Source organism: Crocodylus siamensis, chromosome 3 (assembly GCF_052110815.1).
Source record: "Crocodylus siamensis isolate JL-2025a chromosome 3, ASM5211081v1, whole genome shotgun sequence".
Classification (NCBI taxonomy): Eukaryota; Metazoa; Chordata; order Crocodylia; family Crocodylidae; genus Crocodylus; species Crocodylus siamensis.
In genome coordinates, this window is record NC_143397.1 from 24,604,630 (window position 1) to 24,627,211 (window position 22,582).

The window sequence follows — 22,582 nt, forward strand, 5'->3', positions numbered from 1 at the left end:
CACATAAGCACAAGATTTTCATTATAACAGCTTCACTTTTAAATTAACTTATTGACCTACTAGCGGGTGGAGGCGGGGCAGGACATCACCCTAATACACCCTACTTTTCCACTGTCTGCTCTCTTCCTTGAGAGCAAGGAGCTATTTCTGCCACTAAGGCTGCTCGTCCAGTGACTTTCTAATACCAGCAACCAGCGCTACATGGAACTGTAGCCCCTTCCGCTGACATCAGGAGTGTGGGAGGAAGGTGCAGGGGGGAAACAGTACAGCCCAGTGGCCCTACATATGCATACTTGCCTGCATGTGCCAGGATGTGGGGAACAGCTGTAGGCACTATTTGTCTGTGGCATGCTGAGGTGCTTGGCAATGGGACAGAGGAGAAGCAATTGTTTACGTCCTGGCACAGGGACCAGGCACCAAGTCACCTTTGGACACCCTGGGGAGCTGCATCACTGTGGTAGAGAATTGCTCATCTAGTGGTCCGAGTCAGGTTTATGACCGTTGTGCTATACCCTGTGTGTATACCCTGTCTTGAACTTAATCTAAATAGATGAATCAGAGAAATGTAATATTAAGCCTATTCAATTCTGTATGTTCAAAGAAGGTTCAAAAGGTAGAAAGCAAAGATTATCCTCAGTTACAGAGGTATAAGTTATAGCTGTGTTGGCCTAAGGACATAGGCAGAGGAGGTTCTTTGGGTGAATCTGATATCTTTTATTTACGTTTTTGAACCCAAAAGCTTGCTGAAAAATTGTTTTCTAACTATTTAAGTTGGTCTAATAAAAGATATCGGATTCACCCAAAGAGCCTTGTCTGCCAAGATTATCCTCATGATTTCCATGTGGCTTGCAAAAGTCTTTCTGCATTAGAGTTCCATCCAGTGGTGAAAATAGGAATTGGTCAAAGCCAAAACAAGGAATTATTATATCGGGATAGAATTTTTCCTTGAGGTAGTCCAGTCTTTGTTAGTGAATAGAGAAATCTCTTTCCATATTAGCCTTGAAATAATAAACTTTATGCCTCTCAAGGTGACTTTGTCCTTGATACCTTAGGTTAATTTAAATAAGAGGCAAGGATTTCACAGAGTGATATCTTCTATTGGACCAACTCTATAGTTAGGAATGAGTTAGAAAAGCTTTCAAATGCAGGACATTCTTCATCAGGTCTTGCATTCAGAATCTTGGCTAATTCTATTCCAACTATACAGTTGGTCCAATAAAAGATATCTCTCAAAAAAATCCTTGCCTTTTGCATAATTCCTGGACTGTTATATTTACATCACACTAACACTACCAGTAATTTAGGGAGGCATTATCAGTATTAATTGTAATTTTCAGTAACAAAATGGAACATACATTTATAAAATTGGGACAGTACTCTGATTATATAGATCATACATCATTTAGTATATTTATAATAATATAAATTTGCTCTTATATTTTTTTTTAGTAAGGTTAAGCAATCTGCCATATAATATTAAACAGTCAAATTTAATTTTGTTTCTAAATGCATTCTTTTTTTTATAAATAGTTCATTCAAACTATTAGTTCATTCAAAAATTAGTTCATTCAAACTTTCTTTTTCCCCCTTTTGTAGAACAATGACACTGAAGATGAGGAAAGATTGTGGAGAGATCTTATTATGGAGAGAGTCACAAAATCTGCTGATGCTTGCCTTACAGCTATCAACATTATGACATCACCCAATATGCCTAAAGCTGTATATATTGAGGATGTAATAGAAAGAGTTATTCAGTACACTAAATTTCATCTGCAGAACACACTTTATCCTCAGTATGATCCTGTTTACAGGGTGGATCCTCATGGTGGTTAGTATAATGATACAAATATGAGAGGTTCCGAGTCAATCCTTTCTAGTATGGCATAAAGCAGGTGCTTCTTATTTGTGGAAGACAAATTTAGTTCAAAATAAGAGGGTGGATACCCATCTTCCTGTGACCCAAGCAGTAACAAAGGACTATCAAAAAATTCTCAAAAGCAGAAATTAGGTATCTGGGCTAAGATTTTTTTATAGTTTGTGTTTAAGGCTGGCACCTGTGTTTGTTGTGTCCATGAATTAAGGAGTCTGCTTCTCTTAATCCCAGAATATTTGTCAACTTCCATTTATTTAAGGGAGAACTACTTGATGGTCTACACTTTTGAAAATCAGACCACTTGACCACATACATGATGCATGTAACTTTCTAAATTTAGGGACCTCCTTAAAGATCTTGTTTCTAAAATCTACTACTATTATAATAAATTATCTGCAGTGGGAAGTCCTTGTTTTCCAAATTCATACTTTTAAACAAGATTATTTTTGTTCTTTAGCATTTATGTTAATAAAATGAAAAAAGTTGGTTTCTTAAAGGCTGTTTTAAGAACTTTCCTATTCCTAATGTTGACTGAAAAGTAACTGAAGAAATGGAAAACAAAACATTGTGTTTATTTTATTATTTTCTAGGAGGTGTGTTAAGTTCAAAAGCAAAGCGTGCCAAGTGTTCCACCCACAAACAGAGGGTTATTGTGATGCTTTATAACAAAGTTTGTGACATTGTTAGCAGTTTGTCAGAGTTGCTAGAGATACAACTCCTCACTGATACAACTATACTTCAGGCAAGTTAAAATGGAAGAATTTCCTGTTGAAAATGTATTGTTGTTTTACAAAATGATTCAAATATTTGACTCTCAGGGAATAACATTAAATGTAAACCTGATGCAATTTAGGTAATCACTTAATTATTTAAATTATATTGTTAGTGATTTAAAATATGTAATATTAATAGTAACTGGACTACATATTTTATAAGCCAACTTTAAACAGAATAAACATTTGATTTGATTAGATCTTCATTATACTCATAAAATTAAGATTAAAAATTCAAAATAATATTATAAAATGTGTCCTTTAATTGCAGAGTGGGGAAAAATAGAATTTACCTGGGAAATAAACAGCTTAAAATATTAATTTATCAGAAAGAATATGTATTTATAGTAATTTATTACTGTTGACAGGTATCATCAATGGGGATAACACCTTTTTTTGTAGAAAATGTCAGTGAACTCCAGTTATGCGCCATCAAACTAGTGACTGCAGTAAGTTCTTTTTAATTTCTGAACAAATTTTAAGATTAGGCTTCCTTAGAGTTTTAAAAATAAAGCTTATATAAAGGATATAGCTGTTAGGCCCTCCATCTTATCTCTGTACCAGTGCAGACACGTGCCTTAGATTTTATATTACAAAACAAAATTAAAAGCTGTTGTGTTTTTTATCTTGGTTAAGTGGTGCACTATCTTTTAAAAATATTAATAAGAAAAAATTGCCCTGTCTCCTACTCTGTCTTCAGTTCTCAAAGGAATAATAGCAATATGTTTTGCCTTAATGTATTTGTAGGGATTGGGGTTTTTTTATTTTGGATCACTGTGGTTTGCGTGTATGCAGTAGGATAAGTTGCTGGACTAGCTAGTAATTCTTTTACTTGTTATATTTTCCTTGGAAAATATGAGTGAGGGAAAATCCATGATGTAAAATTTATGGGTTGAAAACATAACGTTTAAAAATATATTTTTAAATTGGAAAAATCATCTCAGAATGTTTGCTCTTTAAGAAGCATACATGTTTCACACTTTATCTTCCTTTGCAGGGAGAGTATATTCACTGTATAAAGGCAATATTTTTTTAAACAAAAAATGATAAATTGCACAACTTTGACCTTACTACAAATGAGCCAAGCACCAAAGCTTAAGACATTAAATGGAACAGATTTCTCAGAACATGTAAAAGATACAATGTTCCACATCATATTATGGCCATACATTAAAGGCACAGAAAAAATGACCCTGTACTTTTCAGACTTTCAATGTAGTTTACACCACTATTGTTTACATTTGGCATAACTCTCTATACAACTTTTTCATTATTGGTGATAATACAGTATAGTTTAGGAAGCTGTATCTGTATGACTTAAGAGGGAAATGTAGCGAATAATTTTATGAAGAACTGTTGGTTTCCAAAAACATGGTCACTTGTATACATGTGGTATACATTTATTTTGTGTTCTGCAAAACATGATCGGTAATACATATTTTTAAATCCTGTACTGTTAAACAGGTTTTCTCAAGGTATGAAAAACATAGACAATTGATACTGGAAGAAATTTTCACTTCACTTGCAAGACTACCAACCAGCAAGAGAAGTTTGAGAAATTTCAGGTAATGAATGTTTGGGACATGATGGCATTTTAAGTTACAGACTTTATGGTGTCTATTAATGATCTTTAAAGGACCTGCAGTTTTGCAAGTTGTAGTACTTTCTTAGAGATTTATGCTTGCAGAATTGCTTGCTTGATTTGTCTTAAAAAACTTTTCACAGACAGCAAAGTGAAACAGAGGTGCATCAAACAGTCTTATAATAATGGTCTGCATTTTTCCTGTTTACATTACAGATAGTGCTAATTCTCATATAATTATTTATGTGAGTTTCAAAAAGATGGTTATAAATGCTCACAAAAATGCCATTAGATTTCCACCTAGAAACGCAAGTAAACAGAATTTCCAACTTGAAAAACAATATTTGTATATCTTTTATCATGTTCCTTCTGGGTATGTGGAACCATTTCATTCCCTGTACTGTTGAAATATTGTTCTAATTCTGGTAGAAAATCTGTATACTATGTTGGATATGCCATCAGGATTGTTCCTTTTTGGAACCTTCCACATTTCCCATCTTCTAGGAGGGAAGAGGGAATACAATCCATGACACTCTTCCTTGGAGTCTGAACTACAGGGTCTTTGCATCTGGGATCCATCATAGGGTAACAGGGACAGAAAACTGGGTGAATACCAAAGAGGAAAGGAGTGACTGAACCCTCAGAGAGTGGTTACCACATTGTCTCTTTAGGAGGAAGGGGATTAACTTTCCATACAAAAGGCTGAGGATATATTCCTCAAATAAGGCAGATTCCTGGGAGGGTAAGGTGCTTGTATGGAGACTCTCTATCTGTCTTGTCTCTCTCCTGAAATCTGCAGCAGCTTGGCTCAGTTCTGTGAAGAGGCATCTTTTTGCTGAAATTGCCACCGTATGGGGCGTATAAAAGCTGGTACTGCCCCCACTCCAGACTATTATCTTTTCAGAAAAGCTTGACCAGGACTAAAGAGTAAATGATGTGCATCTGTTACCCCTCTGGTGTCCACCCAGTTTCTGTCCCTGTTACTCCCATGATGGATTCCAGATGCAAAGAGGTGAAAGCTCAGACTCCAAGAAGTAGTGTCATGCATTGTATCCCCCTTCCCTACTGGATAGATGATAGAGCAATGTTTCACAAAGTGGTTAGACTGAAGGCTGGTCTACAGACTGAATCAGGCCCATGGGACCTAACCCTCCACGCCCCCTTCCCCCTCTGTCTGATCCTGCACAGGCAGCACCAACCCAGGCCAGTCTGGTATGCTGGCCTAAGAGGGCACAGTGTGCAGTGCAGCCCCAGACCAGCTCAAGCAAGCACCACAAGAAGCACAACCCAGGACCCAGTTCTAGCAAGTGCAGTGGGCAGCGTAACATGGGACCCAGTCCAGCGAGCACTGAAAGCAGCATGCATCCTAGACACTAAAGGGATGGTCTGGCACAGCAAGAGAGACAGTACTAAAAACTAGATTAAGGGGCTCCATGGAGCTGCAGCTGGAGCTGGAGATGTTTGACACCCTGGTGCAGATATTTGCATACATAACAGTGCAAATATTGTACAGTACCCTAATTGATAATCACTGAGATATTTAGAAGGTTCCTGCACATGTCAAAAAACAAAGGGAACAATCCAGATCATGGTTACTTTTTACACTTAATATAACGATAGTGAAACTAACCAGGAGTCAAGTAATAAATAACTAAGCATTTAGCACATTGAAAATTATGTTTTTCTGCCATGAAGGAAACTGGTGTGGCATTATAATAGCAGTAGTATTTTAGTATGCAGGTATTTCATATAAAGCATATTTATGTAGAATTATTATATTTTGATATATAGGTACTGATATGTATGTCCTGTTGGGGTTCAAATAACAGTGTGCAACTGATTCAATTCATCTGTCTTGTTTTGAGCTTTTTTACTCATGCAGCATATCTAATTGCTTCTGGCTTGACTTCTGTTACAGAATGGGCTAGTATCACATATTTAGCTCTAGGATTGAAATGCAGCATTGTATAGAAAGAGAAGATGAGTAGAGACACAACCTTTGATCAAATTATATCATCCAGTAATTTTCCTCGCGTCTTTAAATGGGCCTATATTTCATAAGAACTGATTACTCTTCAAAGAAACATTAGCATGTTTTTTTATTCTGTTTTTCTGTACCCAAAGACAACCTTCAAAATGTTTTTCCTTAAATTGTGAAACATCTAATTTAGTTTTTGTATGTTACCATATTTACTTGAATATAAGACCCTGATTATAAGGTGACCCCCAATAATTTGATTCTATATATGGAAAATGTATGAATGTGTTATAATTCTCCATGTATAATATCTAATTATTAGAGGTTGTATTGAACATGTCCCCCTCCCACTGCTACAGCATGGAAAATAAATTTTTGTGGAGGTTGCCCCTCTGTCCCCTTTCCAGCTTCTTCCCCCTGCAGCCCTTTCTCATCAGGCCCTGCTTCCTTTGAGTACATGGAAGTGAGGGGCAAATTTTGAAAACACTGATTTTGAAATAAATATGCCTGTAGTAATTTGTATATTACTGTAGGTAGGTACCTAGACATAGTTCATCCTGAATTAATGTATTTTAATTTTTTGGAAACTACTGCAAGTTTTAGCATAAGTAATCCATGAGTACGCTTCTAAGCAACACTTTTGTACGTACTTATATGTAATACAAACTATGCATGATATTAGTGCACAGCCAAAATGCTCATGATTTATCATATAATTTATTGAGCTGGGCCTCAGCAGTCAACAGTGTTTTAAGCCAAGTGATCCCACAGCTCAGCATTGCTAAGTGTGTGTGTTTATTCCAGATACTCCGAAGGATCCATGTACTAATTAGCCACCCATGTGACTGGAACCAGGTGTTCTTGTCCTGAGTCCTGAAATCCTCCAAAAATTTATGGGTAGATGAGGTACAGGGCAGTCTGATCTGCCTTATGTGATCAGGGGGAGGGCCACACAAATCATATGCACCAGGATGAGAGGAGGTGACAGAGGGATTCTTGGTGAGCTGTCTGAGTCCCCATTTGGTGATGTTTACCAGACATTGAAGGCTAATGAAGAAACAGGAATCATTGGAAATGTGAAAGAAAGGTGCAGCTGAGCTGTGGGAGTGAAGAGGAAGTCAAAATAAATTTAGTGTAATGGCTCACTAGGACTTAAAAAAGAGTTGGGGACTGAGCACAGTGTATACTACCATCTATCTTATTTAGATGCACTGCACTATCAATATGTTTGCCCAGCATGGACTTTACAGACATGCTCAGTGTTGGCTGCATTTAGTCAACTTCATAGTTGGCTTCCATTACTGAGTACATGCTGCAGTAGTTTAATGATAGAAAATGTATTAAATGAAGTTTGTCTGTGAATATAAGACGAGGGGCTTTCCCCCCACCCTTGCTGACTGGGGAAAGAGACCTTATCTTGTAGTCAAGTAAATAGGGTATTTCTTCTACAATGTTTGAATAAAAAATATAAGAGCGCTAAAATAATAATAGATAACGATGATGGTGATAATGAAAATTATCAGCTCAAAATGTCTGCAATGTGCACTGTACACGATGGTCATGAATTAGTAAGAGTACACTGTTTATTCTCATCAACAGATTAAACAGTAGTGATGTTGATGGGGAGCCTATGTATATTCAAATGGTGACTGCACTTGTTCTGCAACTTATTCAATGCGTTGTGCACCTACCATCAGCAGAAAAAGATTCAAATTCAGAAGAGGAGTCAAACAAAAAAGTAAGACACCTTTTAAAGAGATACAAACTTGTTCCATAGAAGAATATGTACATGTATTTGCATACATAAATGTGTGAGTTCATTATTATATGTGTGTGTAAGTAATATTTTCTGACAGTTATCCACCAAGTAGTGTATTGTCTTCTGTAAGTGCTTGCAGAACTGAAAATGGTGATTTGGAAGTAATGCTTTCATGTTATTGTATGTTAGACAAACTGATTTTGCTTGTTTTTAGGTGGATCAGGATGTCCTTATAACTAACTCCTACGAAACAGCTATGAGAACTGCCCAGAACTTCCTTTCCATTTTTCTTAAGAAGTGAGTAGAATCATATTTTTAGTTGAGTGTAGTTACGTTTAGTTTGTAATTGCAGTCTTAGCTCTCAGTCCCCATTATAAACTGTAATTTGACATTTAGAGTGGCAAAATTTTAGAGGAAACTTTCAGAGAGAAAAATGAAGATGTAATCAGATAGTTTGTGAAATTTTCTCCTTATAAGTAGAATTTGCATTACTTTAATTCATTAATTCCAGCGCACAAGCTTCAGGCAGGCAGCACCAGCAAACGCTGTCTGGTGTGGCAAGCAGGGGAGCTGCAGCTGCTGCTGCCACAGTGCAGCTCCAACAGGTGAGCCTGGAGCTATGTGGGGCCCAGGCTGGCAGTGGGGGTGGGTTACAAGCTGGTGCTGAGCACAGGAGAAAAGCAGCCCCTCGTCCAAAGCCCCTGCCCCCAGCCCAGCTGGCAGCAGCTACCCAGGGCCAGGGCTGGCTGCAACCGGGAGGCTGCAAACAGCTGCTGCCTCCCAGCCCCAGCCCCAATGCGTACCGAGGAAAATGGCCTCATGGGCCATGCTCGGCATATGTGCTGGGGGTTGCCGACCTCTGAACTACAGAATCTGATGTCCATTCTTTCTGTGCAGACCATAAATATATATCTTTTTTAATGTGGTGTGGAACATTAAGAAGGCCTATCTTCACTTGTCCTGCCTAGTTGAGGATGATTCTTTATATTGATATTTCAGTTCTGTTCTGTTTTTTAGGATAATAGAAAACTGTTTTTTGATTAGCTATGTTTACATTTTGTATCATGAAACCATAATATAAAATATATAGCTAAAATAACATTTTAATTGCTTTCTTTTAAACAGGTGTGGTAGTAAGCAAGGGGAGGAGGATTACAGGCCACTGTTTGAGAACTTTATTCAAGATCTTCTTTCTACAGTCAACAAACCAGAGTGGCCAGCAGCTGAATTGCTCCTCAGCTTATTAGGAAGACTGTTGGTAAGAAACCACTGCAAAATCATTATAGTGCTCTCTTCATCATAAAGGAAGACTGGTTATTTTGACTTACATGATAGGATCACATCTTTGAATGTTTGTGTATAGTACATGTTGCATAATTAACTTTCTGCTTAACCAGGTCAATATATTCTGTAACAGTGGGGTCCTTCCCCCACCTTTGTTTACCCTTGCTCCAGCAGGCTGTTTCCATTGCTGCCCAGGGCACAGAGTATGTTTGCTCTAGCCCCAGCCTGGCCCTGTAGCAGCAGTGGTGGCAATTTGGTCTGGACTTGCTGCAGTGGTGTCAGGTAGTAGAGCAGAAGTTGCAGGGGGGCAGTGAGGCAGAGGTATTAGGGGTGCAGGAAGCAGTTGCAGTTCCTGCCCCAACACTGGGTCAGAGCAGGACTAGAGCCAGAGCTGCAGTAACTGCTTGTCCTTCTGCCAGCTCATACTCATTTCCATGTTAAGTGGGGAAAAATTCCATGTTAAGTGGGGGGGGAAAAACTGTATTTGGAATCAGGTAAATATGGTAATTTGCATACAGATACTGAAATTTAGTTTGGAAGATTGATGTGATTTGAAAAAACAATTCATTGATCACTATGTTGCTCACTGGATGTCACTTACTTCTTCTGTCTATGGAAGTATTTCATACATTTAAAACCTGCAAAAATTAATGTTGGAGAAAACCATCCTGATTGCTGTAGCTGTTCACACTGGTTTTTTCCCCATAGCTGATTGTTCAGTACCAAACACCAGAACGGATTATTCTGTAGTTTAGTCTTCTAATAAGTATCATACATTAACTTGGAGAATGCTATGATTTATAGTAAAGAAATTCAGTGCATTAATGCATGTGTAATGTGTGAATTTCATGGGTTACACTATGGTATTTGAGGACTAAAGCAGTTTATAGACCTGTTCCTGGACAGTAGCACAGATATTGTATATGTATAGATGTGTTCCAGGTTAGCTTAACTGAATTTATGTTTCAATGGTGTATGTCATGCATAAAGTATGTTTGACTGGTGCAGGATAAGCATGCATTAAGTATCATATTATTCTATGTAGGATAAATAGTTCAATCAAAATTTTCAATAACATCTCTGAAGTAGGTTCAGGGAAGGGCCCAATGAAAAAGAAAAAGATATTAAAATATTCTGTATGTGGCTATTGTAAATTAAATAATTTATACACTCTGTGTTATTATTTTAGTATCCAAGTAAGATCAAGTAACACACACACAAACACAAATAAGTGGATCCCACAAACACAAATAAGTGGATAACATTTTATCATGTTTTTACTAGGTTCATCAATTCAGTAACAAGTCTACAGAAATGGCTTTGCGGGTGGCATCACTTGATTATCTTGGGACTGTAGCTGCAAGATTAAGGAAGGATGCAGTCTCTAGCAAAATGGATCAAGGATCCATTGCCCGAATCTTGAAACAGGTATTACGAGATGCAGTGTGATTTGGTGCCTGCATAATAATAGTGAAGTGGTTGCATTAAAAAGACTAATGTGCTGTGGTAACATGAAGCGGCATTTGGGGAATCTGTTTTATTACCTTTCAAAGACAAACTCAGTTAAGACTTGAGTTTCAGCTGGCTTCTTTCAACCTCATATATTATCTTTAGTAGTAAAAGTTTTGTTGGCCATGTTAGGCCTGCAGTTATATCTGTGAAACCAGGAATGACTGTGTTGAGTGGATTGGAGCTACTGAACACTTTTCTTGAAAGGCTAATGCTTGCAAAAAATAGAATTCAGCCCATTGTTTTTTACCTAAAAAGTATAAAAATGGTGCAAAAATGACTAGTCATTAACTAGTAGATTTGTTTAACTACACAAAAAGAATAATCTGTTGAGTGAGTTGATGCCACTCTTAGATTTTAGATAATGAAACTATAGTTGTAGGTTCAAGTCTTATATTTCTCTGCACTCACAGGACTTGTTTGGAACTGTTGACTTAGATGTGCCTGTTGATGTTACTGATCCGAAGTACATCCAGTTTTGTGAGGGAGGCAGCAGCTATCAGTACAGATTGCAAGAATATTCTCAAAATATAGAGAGAGGTTGTCTTTAAAATGTGGAAGGATTTATATCTTTTTCTACCTGGACCTGTTCACGGTTAGAAGTTGCCATTCTAATTGACAAGTAATGCCAATTTCACTCCCAAACTTGGGGATCAGCAGTCTGAAATTGATTTTTAACTTCACGGGAGAATGAATGAAGACATTAAACACCTTTAGATTCTTTGGAAATTCTTGAGAATGAAGAACATTTATCCCCTTTCAGGAACAAAACTCAGAGCAGAATCCCTCTCACTGAGCCACCTTTTCTTTATTTGGCCTTCAGGCTGTCTAGTGGTTCAGCCTTAAAAAGAGGGCTGTAGAAACCTATGGGCAGGACTTAGCCCAAGGTTTGATGGCCTTTTAGATCCATCTTTTAGTCCAGCCCCCTGCTTAAAGCAGGATAATCCTCCTAGACCAGTGGTGTCCAACCTTTTTGCCCAATAGGCCAGATGAACAACATCAGGATGGTCTGCAGACCAGATGTGATCCATGGGCACTATCTTGTGTGTGTAATGGGAACAAGTGCGAGTGGAGTCTGATCCTGGCACAGGGCGTAATCCTGCTATATGAAGGTTTGAAATTTGGCAGAGGGATAGTGGTGACAGTATTAATTGCCACCATTCCTCTGTTGACAAATTCTGGATCTGTGGGTTGGCGGAGTGAGGGCAAGCATTGAGCACCCTTGTCCTAGACCATTGTTTGTCTAACCTGTTATTAAAACTTTTGAGGTTGAGGATTCCACATCCTCTCTAGGTAGTCTTTTCTAATGTTTAACAGCCCTCATAGTGAGAAAGTTCTTCCTAATATCCAATCTGAATTTTCATATAATTTAAGAACATTTTTCTTTGTCCTGTCCCCTATAGCTACAGAGAATAGTTTATTGCCATCCTCTGTATAACCACCCTTCACATATTTGAAAACTGTTATAATCTTCACTTAACCTTTTGTTCTGCAGGCTAAATAATCCTGTTTTTTCAGCCTTTCCTTTTAAGTCCCATTTCCTAGAATTTTTTCACCTTTGTTGCTCAGTCTGATTTGTCCATGTTTTTTTTTTTTGTTGAAGTGCAGTTCCCAAAATTGTCTACAGTGTCTGTGAACAACGCATGTAACGTTGAATATAAACTTCCTTGATTAGACCATGTGTTAAGACTTTTGTAATTACTTGCATTTTTTGAATAACCAACAAAAGTATGCACTTGTATATTATTTTAATGGGTTTGTATGCATTTGTGTGTGGATTTTATGGTCATATTTTCAGCTCTGAAATATTCTGTCATGATTACATATTTATTACAGGTTTCAGGAGGAGAGGATGAGATCCAACAACTGCAAAAGGCATTGCTGGATTATTTGGATGAAAACACAGAGACAGATGCATCATTAGTGGTAAATTTCAGTTTTCTAGAGTTAAATATATATAAATATCACTTAATCAAAAGGTTATTTATTAAGTCACGTGTTTCTGAAACAAGCCTGCTGTGGTTACACACCACCGACTCCTAAGTGGAACTCTTAGACCTATACTACCAGATATCCATCCTAGTACTTAGAGTAGAGTTGGCCTGAAAATATTTCAGTTTTAGGTTGATCAAGAACTTGTTTTCATTACCTTCAGTATCCAGCTATTGTGGTAGCTGATTCATGTAGACCAGGGGTGCTCAACCCTCAGCCTGTGGACCAGTTTCAGGCCATGGAACTATGTAATCCAGGTATCCCCACAGGTCCAGAAATGTGGTGGTGGGGAAATGGTTGCAGTTCAATTCCTCCCACTGCCAAATTTCCTAGTCCTATGCAGCTGGATTGGCCCTGGCCAAGCCTGCCTCATGCAAAGGGATTGCGTCTAGCTGGACCAAGTTGGGGCCTGAAGCAGCTACATGGAAACAGATGAGCTGGGGCCTGGTGCACCCACACAGAAACAGCTTGCCTGGAGCTTGATGCAGCCCCCCATCAGGCTGTTCCTGTGTGGTTGCATTGGGTCCTAGCCTGGATCCTGCTGGACCCTATATGCTGGATTGGGCCCATGGACTGGATCCTCCCTGTGGACAGACTGGGCACTGCTCATCCACCCCACAGACTGAAAAGGTTGGGCACCACTGACCTAGACTGTATTAAGAAATCATTCAGGAATGCCATGCAGACTTCAATATAAATTATTTAACATGTTTCTTTTTTGTCTTCAAAGTCATAAAAGAAAGTGCTGAATAGTATTCAACCCAGAGCTGATATATGCCTAGGTTCAACATAACTTCCTTTCACCCTGGAACGGAACAGTTAATAATCCCCCTTTTGTTCATTTTTCCCTGGCCACTTTGTTGCACCTCTCCAGTTTTCCAGGAAGTTTTATATAGCACAGTGGTTCCGTGACACAACAATGGAGACAGAGAAAGCAATGAAATCTCAGAAGGATGATGAAGCATCTGAAGGAACTCACCATGCCAAGGATGTTGAGGCAACAGGACAAATAATGCACAGAGCAGAAAGTCGTAAAAAATTTCTTCGTACCATCATTAAAACTGCACCATCTCAATTCAGTACATTAAAGTAAGTTTCAGCAATTCTTGGTTTTATTTATTTGTTAATTGTAAATTTGACTTGCCTGCATTCATCTTTCTTAATAAGTAAATCTCAAGAATTTGTTAACTTTGTTTCAGGATGAATTCTGATACTGTGGACTATGAAGATGCTTGCTTGATTGTTCGCTACTTGGCCTCTATGAGGCCGTTTGCCCAGAGCTTCGATATTTATTTGACACAGGTAAACTGTGCCAGAAGTCTTAATACAGTGAAATACAGTTGGTTTCCTGATTCCAAACACTTATGGGGTAGTGTGCAATATCTGTTCATTTTTGAGCACAGGTATTTAATAGGCCATGATACACCACATGCTTTCATATTCTTTTTTAGATATCATAAGTGTTTGTTTTTTGTTCTCCTGCATGAATTTCACATATACCATATTGTACATAATATATTGTTTTCTTTGTGCATATACAAAAGCTTATCAGATTAGATGAACATAATAAAAAACTACAAAATGCTGAAACTTTTCACAGTTTTATTGAAGATGCATGCTTAATTACCTCATAAATATATCGGAATGGATCATTTGTACAGCTGTTTAAATTCCAAGTTGAAAACACAAACTAGCTTGATCATTTGTCTGCATTGCATGATGTTGTCATGCTGGCGGTCATTGTTTTACAAGATGACTTCAATGTTCCTGCTTTATGGCTGTGATTAACAAACACTGGCACTGACTTATTAACCTGGTGACATGTTTAGACCCCAGGTGATGCTTTAGATAGATGACTTTACTTTTCTTAGATCCACTTACAGAGCACCCTTAAATTTGAGATGCACAATCCTGCTCTCCTGTTTTGGAGGCAAGAACTGCAGTGAAAACTATATGTGGATAGGAAAATCAGAGCTTAAAGTGAAGGGATAGACCCATATAAACCAATCTTCTGGTTATTGCATATCGTAGTGAGGGAGAATTCAGGCTTAAACATCAGAGCTGGGAAAGCATCACTTGCATGCACCCCCTTGCTCTTAGATTCTATTAGATTTTTGATAGACAATTTTTCTCATATTACTTTCAATTATTCATATTACCCTGCTACATTTTTATTTGCATTTAAGATTGGCCACTACTTTCAAAAAGGAACTAAAATGTAATTTTTGTTTTCTTATTAGATTCTACGTGTACTTGGTGAAAATGCAATTGCTGTTCGAACAAAAGCCATGAAGTGTTTGTCTGAGGTTGTTGCTGTAGACCCCAGCATTCTAGCCAGGGTAAAAAAAAAGGAAACTACCTGTAATGTATATACTTACTTTTATTCATGCTTAAAAGAGATTCTGGGTTTTTCTTACTTTACACTTCTCTTCTACTTCATTCCTTTTAGCTGGATATGCAGCGAGGTGTTCATGGACGGTTAATGGATAATTCCACTAGCGTACGAGAAGCAGCTGTGGAGTTGCTTGGCCGGTTTGTGCTCTGTCGCCCTCAGCTTGCTGAACAGTATTATGACATGCTAATTGAGCGAATACTGGTAGGTCACTTCTAAAATCAGTTTATTATAAACACATTTTCTAGCTATAATTCTATTGCAAAATATCTTAGTTCCTGAGCAAATTATCTTTTATGATATCTGTTGAGAATTGTAAACAAAAAATCACGCTCATCAGGCCAACTTTGTAAAATACAACACTTTATTTTTTATCAGATTATAGTGAGTAATTAAATGCAAGTGTATATTTAACAGCATTTATAATCAGGTAATCAGGCTGCAGTCAGGTTCTGTTCATCAGTCAGTATTGCTTAGCCTTCTTGTGAAGTCTGAGGTATGGCTAAAAGCCAGTATGAGGCAGCATACTGGTGTAACCTGGCATGGAAGTAACCTTCCAGACATTATATTTGCTGATTAAATGTACCTAAAAATGAATTGGTCAGAAGCTAGTCTCTGAGATGCAAATCCAATGTGCACCCTGTGAGAAACACAGTTGTAAGCTATTTTCTGCAGTATTAGAAATTTTTTAAATCTTCAGTCACATCCCAAATATGCCACATCTCATTGCAGAAATCCAATAAGTGGAGACAAAAAGCCATGGATAGTTTGGGCAGTGCCTTGAGTTGTAAAACCATAGTTCTGCCTCCTGAACATTTGCAGATTTGGAGGGAGCAAAAGTACTCTTGCTAAACCTGTTACATGAATGTTGAGAAGCGAGCAGGAATTTAAGAGAGTCTTCTAGCTGCAAAACTAAGTAACAAAGGATGGGAACACTCCCTCAATTGAAAAGTCACATCATTTCTATTCTTTATTTTAGTTATTTTTATGAATATTATCTTTGTCTGGTCTGAGAATTTCATCTATGTAGGGTTCTTTTAGACATTGAAGAGTTGCACTTTGAAGCTGGCGAAATAGAGATTTAGACGTAGGAGTGATCTACGTTCTGTTGTAGCCTACACCATCTCACTACCTTTGCCTTATTTACATGATGACTAGAAAAGAGCTTCCTCTATTCCATTTAGGGAAAGACTTCAATCCTAATGATTTTAAAATTGGAAAATGTCAGATGATTATTTATTGGCATCATATTGTGTTCTAACTTAAATCAGATATATTTGTTACATTGTCTCTGGAAAGTAACCTAAAATATTGTGATTTACAGTGTAGATGGGTGGTGACCTCTTGATTGTATTCCTTTACTGCAACACGGGACGTGTTTTTCAGTGTCAACTGGCTGTTGTACAAGATGGCTAGAAAAGGAAGGGAGTGAGTGGTATCTCTGTTAAGGTGTAGAATTTATGAAGCTTTGAAGGGCTTTTAGCTCTCAGTAGTGAGGAAATTCCCTCTCCTGAGGGAGAGAGTATAGCTTGAAGTAACATGTCATTATTCTTAGGACTCCAACCATGCTGCAGTTGTTGTATTTTCAAGTCAAGTTTGCCACATTTTAAGTAGTATTAATCTATACTTCTGTCTTTTCAAACATGTTTTTCGTTTCTTACCAGGATACCGGTATCAGTGTCAGAAAGAGAGTCATAAAGATTTTAAGGGACATCTGCATTGAACAACCGACATTTCCCAAGATTACAGAGATGTGTGTGAAAATGATTCGAAGAGTCAATGATGAAGAGGGCATTAAGGTAGGTCAGGTGTTTTTTTTCCCTCCAAGTTACTTATTTTTTTTTACCTTTTCTTATTTTGATATATAACAAGTCAAAAAACTTTTCCCTTAAAAGCATTTGGAGCCCTTTAGCATAAATGTGGGTATTTATTGGCTTTGGAAATTCAATGGAAAACTTGCAAAAGTAAATTGTTTGCTAGGTACGTTACTGCCAGACATACATTATGTTTGCTTACTCTCTATGTTTCCTTAAATTAAGATGTTTAAAAAATAAAACATATTTTAGACAATTTTTCCATTTGAAAATATTATCTGTGTTCCAGGTCTCTGTATGTCTGTTTATTGAAATAAATACGATAACCAGCAAATATATAATGTCATTATTTAATTTGCAGAGTCAGACATTGAAATGTTAGGAAATACTGCCCTCATATGTTCTTTGCCACCTTAGCTCTTTATTCTTTGTTCATCTGTTTTGTACACTGAACAAATCAGCAGTCTCATGAAAACAGTATGTGATCATATAATTTTAGATTATCAGTGTTTTTGCATAATGGGATAGGATTTAGTTTGGACGGACAACTCTAAAACTGGCATTTGCTGACTGGAGTGTTTGTCTTTACAGCATAATTATCCCCAGGCCAAATATTTAAAGGCCTGGTGCAATCAATGGAAGTGCGAAGGTTACAAAAATATTCTGTACGAACAGTGTTAAGCGACCTTAAATATGGAGATTGCGACCATATCCTCCTATAAAACACTTAATAATTCCTACCAAATACAAGCAAGAATTTTCACTGAAACTTGTGACATCCTTTCATATGAGAAGGGCAGTTAGTTGAATAAATTAGTTAGTTCTTTTCTGTATAGGTGAATTTTTGTATTTTTCACCAAGGGGGTTCCAGTATTGATTTCTGTGTAGTGTGGCTTTCCAGTCTTCATGCATGACTTATCCAAGCATCCTGTCAGGCAAGGTGATCTCAGATGCAATATGAAAATTTCTAATAACACAGGCCTAATCTGAAATTCAGTTTCTAAGGTAGCACTTGCTTAGTAAGCGTTTTACTAGAAGGCCTCAGCCAACTTAAAATAGTTCTATGTAAAATGGCATGTTATTCAGGATGTACAGAAAATAATATGGACCTAAGTGTATATCAGCAAAAGGTTAAATATCTGTGACAACTTTTTTCTTTTCAGAAATTGGTGAACGAGACATTCCAGAAGCTCTGGTTTACTCCAACTCCACACAATGACAAAGAAGCCATGACCAGGAAAATATTAAACATCACTGATGTGGTATGCCTTACATATTTGAACTGAGGCACATGCATCACTTCATTAGGATTTTGTAACAGGTTTTTAAAATAAATTTCAATTATAATCAAGTCACTGAAAAATGTGACAGTTTTAAAATCTAGTATTTTTAGTAACAATTGCTGTTGCATCTGACAAGAAAGGCGTCTAGAGAAAAGCACTCATCAGTGTGTTGGCAGTGAAAATGGGTCTCACATTATATTTTAATTTAATAAAGTATATTCATGTAAGCTTAAGAAAAATCTTGTTCCAATACTTAGCTTTAGCCTGAGTTTGATATGATAGTTACCTTTCAAATTCAATGGATACTTCAGATGCAGGAAAAGTTGTTCTTCAACATATAGATTTTGGAAGCACCTGTAATATGATACATGCTACTCTATAGTTTATATTTTTGAATTGAAATATAGTTGAAATATAGTTTTCAATTCAAATGTCCTGATATCTTGTAATTGGGATAATTTTAGTAAAAGAAAAAAGAAAAGACTTTGTTCTACTTTAAATTTTATTCTGTATTGTGATAATTTAATTGCCTTTCTGTTCAAATTTTCATTAATGTTAATATTGCAAATACTCTTTCTTAGGTTGCAGCTTGTAGAGATACAGGGTATGACTGGTTTGAACAACTTCTTCAAAATGTAAGTAGTGACTACTAAAAAACCTATTTTACTAGTATCAAGAAATCTCAACAGCTTTCTAAAATCTAGCATTAAAATGCAACTTGAGAAACTTCTAATGCAGCCTTTCACAAAAGACAGAGGTCATTCTTACTATTTTTCTAATTGAAAAATTAACTTTTTTATTGAAGTGATTGTTAGTAGGTTTCTTTCATCTCTAACTCTTAACTTCATATGTTTGAAAGCCTAATTATTTAGTAGCTACTTAAGAATGAACGTGGAACCTAACCCTGGAGCCTGTAATAATATGGAAATATCACACCTCCATAGATGTAATTTATTTACTTGCCATAGAAATGAAATGTGCTTATAAATGAAAGTATATGTAGTCTGGGTAACCAACATGGGAAGAGAAAAGGCCATGAAACAATGTCCATCACTTTTTAAATTCTGCAATGCTGTATTTCATTTGGTACTTTTCAGTTATGTTGGATTAAGTTAGTCAACTATCTATAATCTATCATTTTCTTAATCTAATATTTAAATACAAAACAACTTCAACACGGGTATTTCTATGCAGCATGTTGTCCTGCAGCATGTTGTCCTGTCCTTCAGTGAAATATGAATAGTTCTATTACCAGTGAATATTTATTGTAGTTAAGGGGAGTAAGAAAAACAAGTGAAAACATGATAATATAGTGCCAGGGTAGCAACTCATATTTGCAGACAGGGAGCAAGGACAACATAAAAATATAGTTTAGTTATTAGGAAGTGAACTAAATAATAGTGAGAAAAGACAAGGGTAATAGAAAAGTCTTTGAGCCTTTTCTTAACTCAGGGAGATGTGTCCTCTCATTACATTTTTCAGATGAACTATGCTTACTTCCAGATCCCTTCAGTTAAGAGAATAAATTTGTCTGCTCCTTGGTACCTTTCCTCTGACTCAAATTTTAAACTTGATTTTGTTACCTTTTTTTTGAAAATATTTAAATTTTTGTTTCCAGCTAATGTTTTTCAGAGGTTTATAGGGAGAACATGGATAAATTATAGCATGGATAAATAAATAGCTGTAATTCTTTTTTATCTGTGGTAATCATAATAAAACAGACCTTACTAATTAAGTACTAGTTATGGGACAGTTCAGTGTATTGCTGTTGAATGTCACTTCTTAGTTGTCTGCTGTTTTTCTCTTTGCTGTAGCTGCTGAAGTCAGAAGAGGATGCTTCATATAAACCTGTGAAGAAAGCCTGTACTCAGCTTGTTGATAATCTGGTTGAACACATTCTTAAATATGAGGAATCTCTAGCAGGTAATGTAGTTATGTGCAGTCCAGTAGAGTAATTGCATTATTATGTTCATATCAATTGTACAGTAAAGTTTGCCAAAATTTTAGTTTTCTTACAAGAAATGACAATAGTGGATTCAGGTAATGTCCCAAGACATTTAAATGAAAACTTTAAGATGTTTAGATGAATTTTGAAGTGCTATAATAGTAAAACTTTCCTTTGTTGCTGGAAAAAGATGCAGCTCTTCTTTGTTTCTTCTTTAAAGTTTTTCTAATGCTGCTGGTTCCTGATTGTTAACACACTGGAGAAATAAAATGTCATTTAATATAAAGCAAGAGTAAACAGCTAGAAGCTAAAAGCAACTAATTTATATTAGGGATGAGGTTCACATTCTAATAGTGAGTATGAGTTAAACGGTCATGTAAACTATCAAGGGACAATGATGGATTCTCCATCTTGGTTTTTTTTCAAATCAAGACTGTATTTTTCTGAAAGAAATCATATGGTCAGTGATGGATAAGATCAGACAAAACCATCTAATGGTCTTGGATGGCCTTATACTGTGTTAAGATCTGCTGTATGGTAAGGTGCTTTTTTTAGCCACACATTTAAAACAATGAATGCTTTTTGTAGCACTTTTTACCTAGTAAAATGCCATGTAGATCAGATTTGAAGAAATGTCTACACATTGCGACTATTTAAAACCTCATAAATATTTGAGTTGGTGAAATTACTCCCATATTCCAAGTAGAGATCACTCAGTTTAGCATTTTGTACGAAAGAAAATCTAAATTTTTTATTTGCATTTATGGTTTATACATATTGTGCATAAAAAGGCTTGATTTTTTTTTATACTAAATTTTATGTTGGAAAAAATAAATTATACATTTGTTTTCTTCTATATATTTTTTATGATCATCAAAGTTTGTAGATGACAGATTATCTAAATATTATAATAGATCTAATACAGCTGCTGTCTTTTAACACTATTTGAGATAGTAAAATGTTTTGTTTTGCTAGAATTACAATTCATGTTTTTGTTTAAATACTTGTTGTAGTAATATCTATATATAGATCATTAAGGCAGTTTTAGGGCCTGACAATATTTACAGTGGTTCAATTTACATTAGTTTTTTACACTTTTATAAATTACACCAGGATCTGGAACTGATAGAGTAGTTTATCCCACTATAGGGGCTTGGTGTAAATAAGCATTGGGGATACAGACTGGAGATTTGGTTACCTTTACAGTCTAAAGGGAACAGATAGGAGCATTGAAGTAGGGGATGCAAGCTTTCTTCCCTGTAGCATCACTGTTTGCTGCCTTCCATGACTTCCTCACCCAGCAGACTCCAAAGGGATATATAGTGATTCATTAGAGTTATATGGAGCTCTGCCTTTTCAAAAGCACAAATAATACTTTTGCAACCATTGCCAAAACAATTTGGACAAGTAACCCCATTACAGAGAGGGAAAAGCAGAGATAGAGATTTGTGTAGGAGGTACTTGCCAAACTATGTACCTGGAATTAGACTTGGATTTTAATGCAAGCAATGCCACTGAATCTGTGGGCCCCAGGCAGGCATTAAAGTAATTGTACGATTGGGATCTGAGGAGTTTTATGCCCCATCCAAAACAGCCCCATCCTGCCATGCTAGACATTCCTAGAAAGATGCTCAATGTTTGGGATGGGGCATAAAATTCCTCAGATTCCATTTGTGTACTGGGGCTATCTCCAGTCTGATCCCCAGAGCCAGTTTGAAAGCTGGGGACAGGACTGAAACCTGGAAACAGAGCAGACAGTGTCAGCTGCAAGAGCTTTAAGGTTTCCTGTGGCCAGGGATCCACCTGTCTCATAGTCCATCCTAGCCCAATTCCAGCAATCGGCAGTTGGAACCAGGGCAGCTCCAGGCAGGCTGCTGATCCAGGATGACCCAGGTCCCAATGCTGACAATCAGGTGATTGTTGGCATTGGGCTGATATGGCACACCACGCGATCAGTTTATGGTGCCATACAAACCAGGCACAAAGGTGTTCCACATTTTATGTTCCATTTTACATGGAACACCTTTTGTGGGTTGTTTACAATTTTATGGTGCTAGAAATTAGCTGAACATCTGGTATGTTGCTATTTATGGTGCAATTAGCATGTTAATTGTGACATAAATGTCACATGTGCCAGAAGCCTTGTTATTCTTAAACAAATCTTTTCTGAAACTATATTTCTGTACCTATAAAATGGGAATGATTTGTGTATCAGCCTCAAATGGATTGTGGTACATAATGTTGATAAAGTATATTAAAATCTTAGGTTGATTTTGAGGTGTTTGGTATATAGCCGCATATGGCCAAAATACAACCAGTTACTGACTTCGGGCCAACAAAATCATATTATTTCCTGACCCTGACACACAATGTTTAGGGTACAGGCAAACTTTTTATT

The 22,582-nt window shown here is 36.8% G+C and overlaps 1 protein-coding gene across 5 annotated transcripts in view; it reads left to right on the forward strand.

Annotated features, from left to right (window-relative positions):
- Positions 1–22,582, forward strand: part of NIPBL (NIPBL cohesin loading factor) — a 217,106-nt gene that overhangs the window by 175,164 nt on the left and 19,360 nt on the right. For all 5 annotated transcript variants that reach the window (XM_090037948.1, XM_090037947.1, XM_090037952.1 and 2 more), the window contains 17 exons: positions 1,597–1,828; positions 2,464–2,615; positions 3,015–3,095; positions 4,111–4,211; positions 7,806–7,944; positions 8,180–8,262; positions 9,091–9,223; positions 10,534–10,677; positions 12,595–12,684; positions 13,625–13,839; positions 13,950–14,052; positions 14,991–15,089; positions 15,200–15,346; positions 16,807–16,941; positions 18,120–18,218; positions 18,821–18,874; positions 20,054–20,162. In XM_090037948.1, coding sequence (XP_089894074.1) covers positions 1,597–1,828; positions 2,464–2,615; positions 3,015–3,095; positions 4,111–4,211; positions 7,806–7,944; positions 8,180–8,262; positions 9,091–9,223; positions 10,534–10,677; positions 12,595–12,684; positions 13,625–13,839; positions 13,950–14,052; positions 14,991–15,089; positions 15,200–15,346; positions 16,807–16,941; positions 18,120–18,218; positions 18,821–18,874; positions 20,054–20,162 — 2,116 coding nt within the window. The remainder of the gene's footprint in view (positions 1–1,596; positions 1,829–2,463; positions 2,616–3,014; positions 3,096–4,110; positions 4,212–7,805; positions 7,945–8,179; positions 8,263–9,090; positions 9,224–10,533; positions 10,678–12,594; positions 12,685–13,624; positions 13,840–13,949; positions 14,053–14,990; positions 15,090–15,199; positions 15,347–16,806; positions 16,942–18,119; positions 18,219–18,820; positions 18,875–20,053; positions 20,163–22,582) is intronic.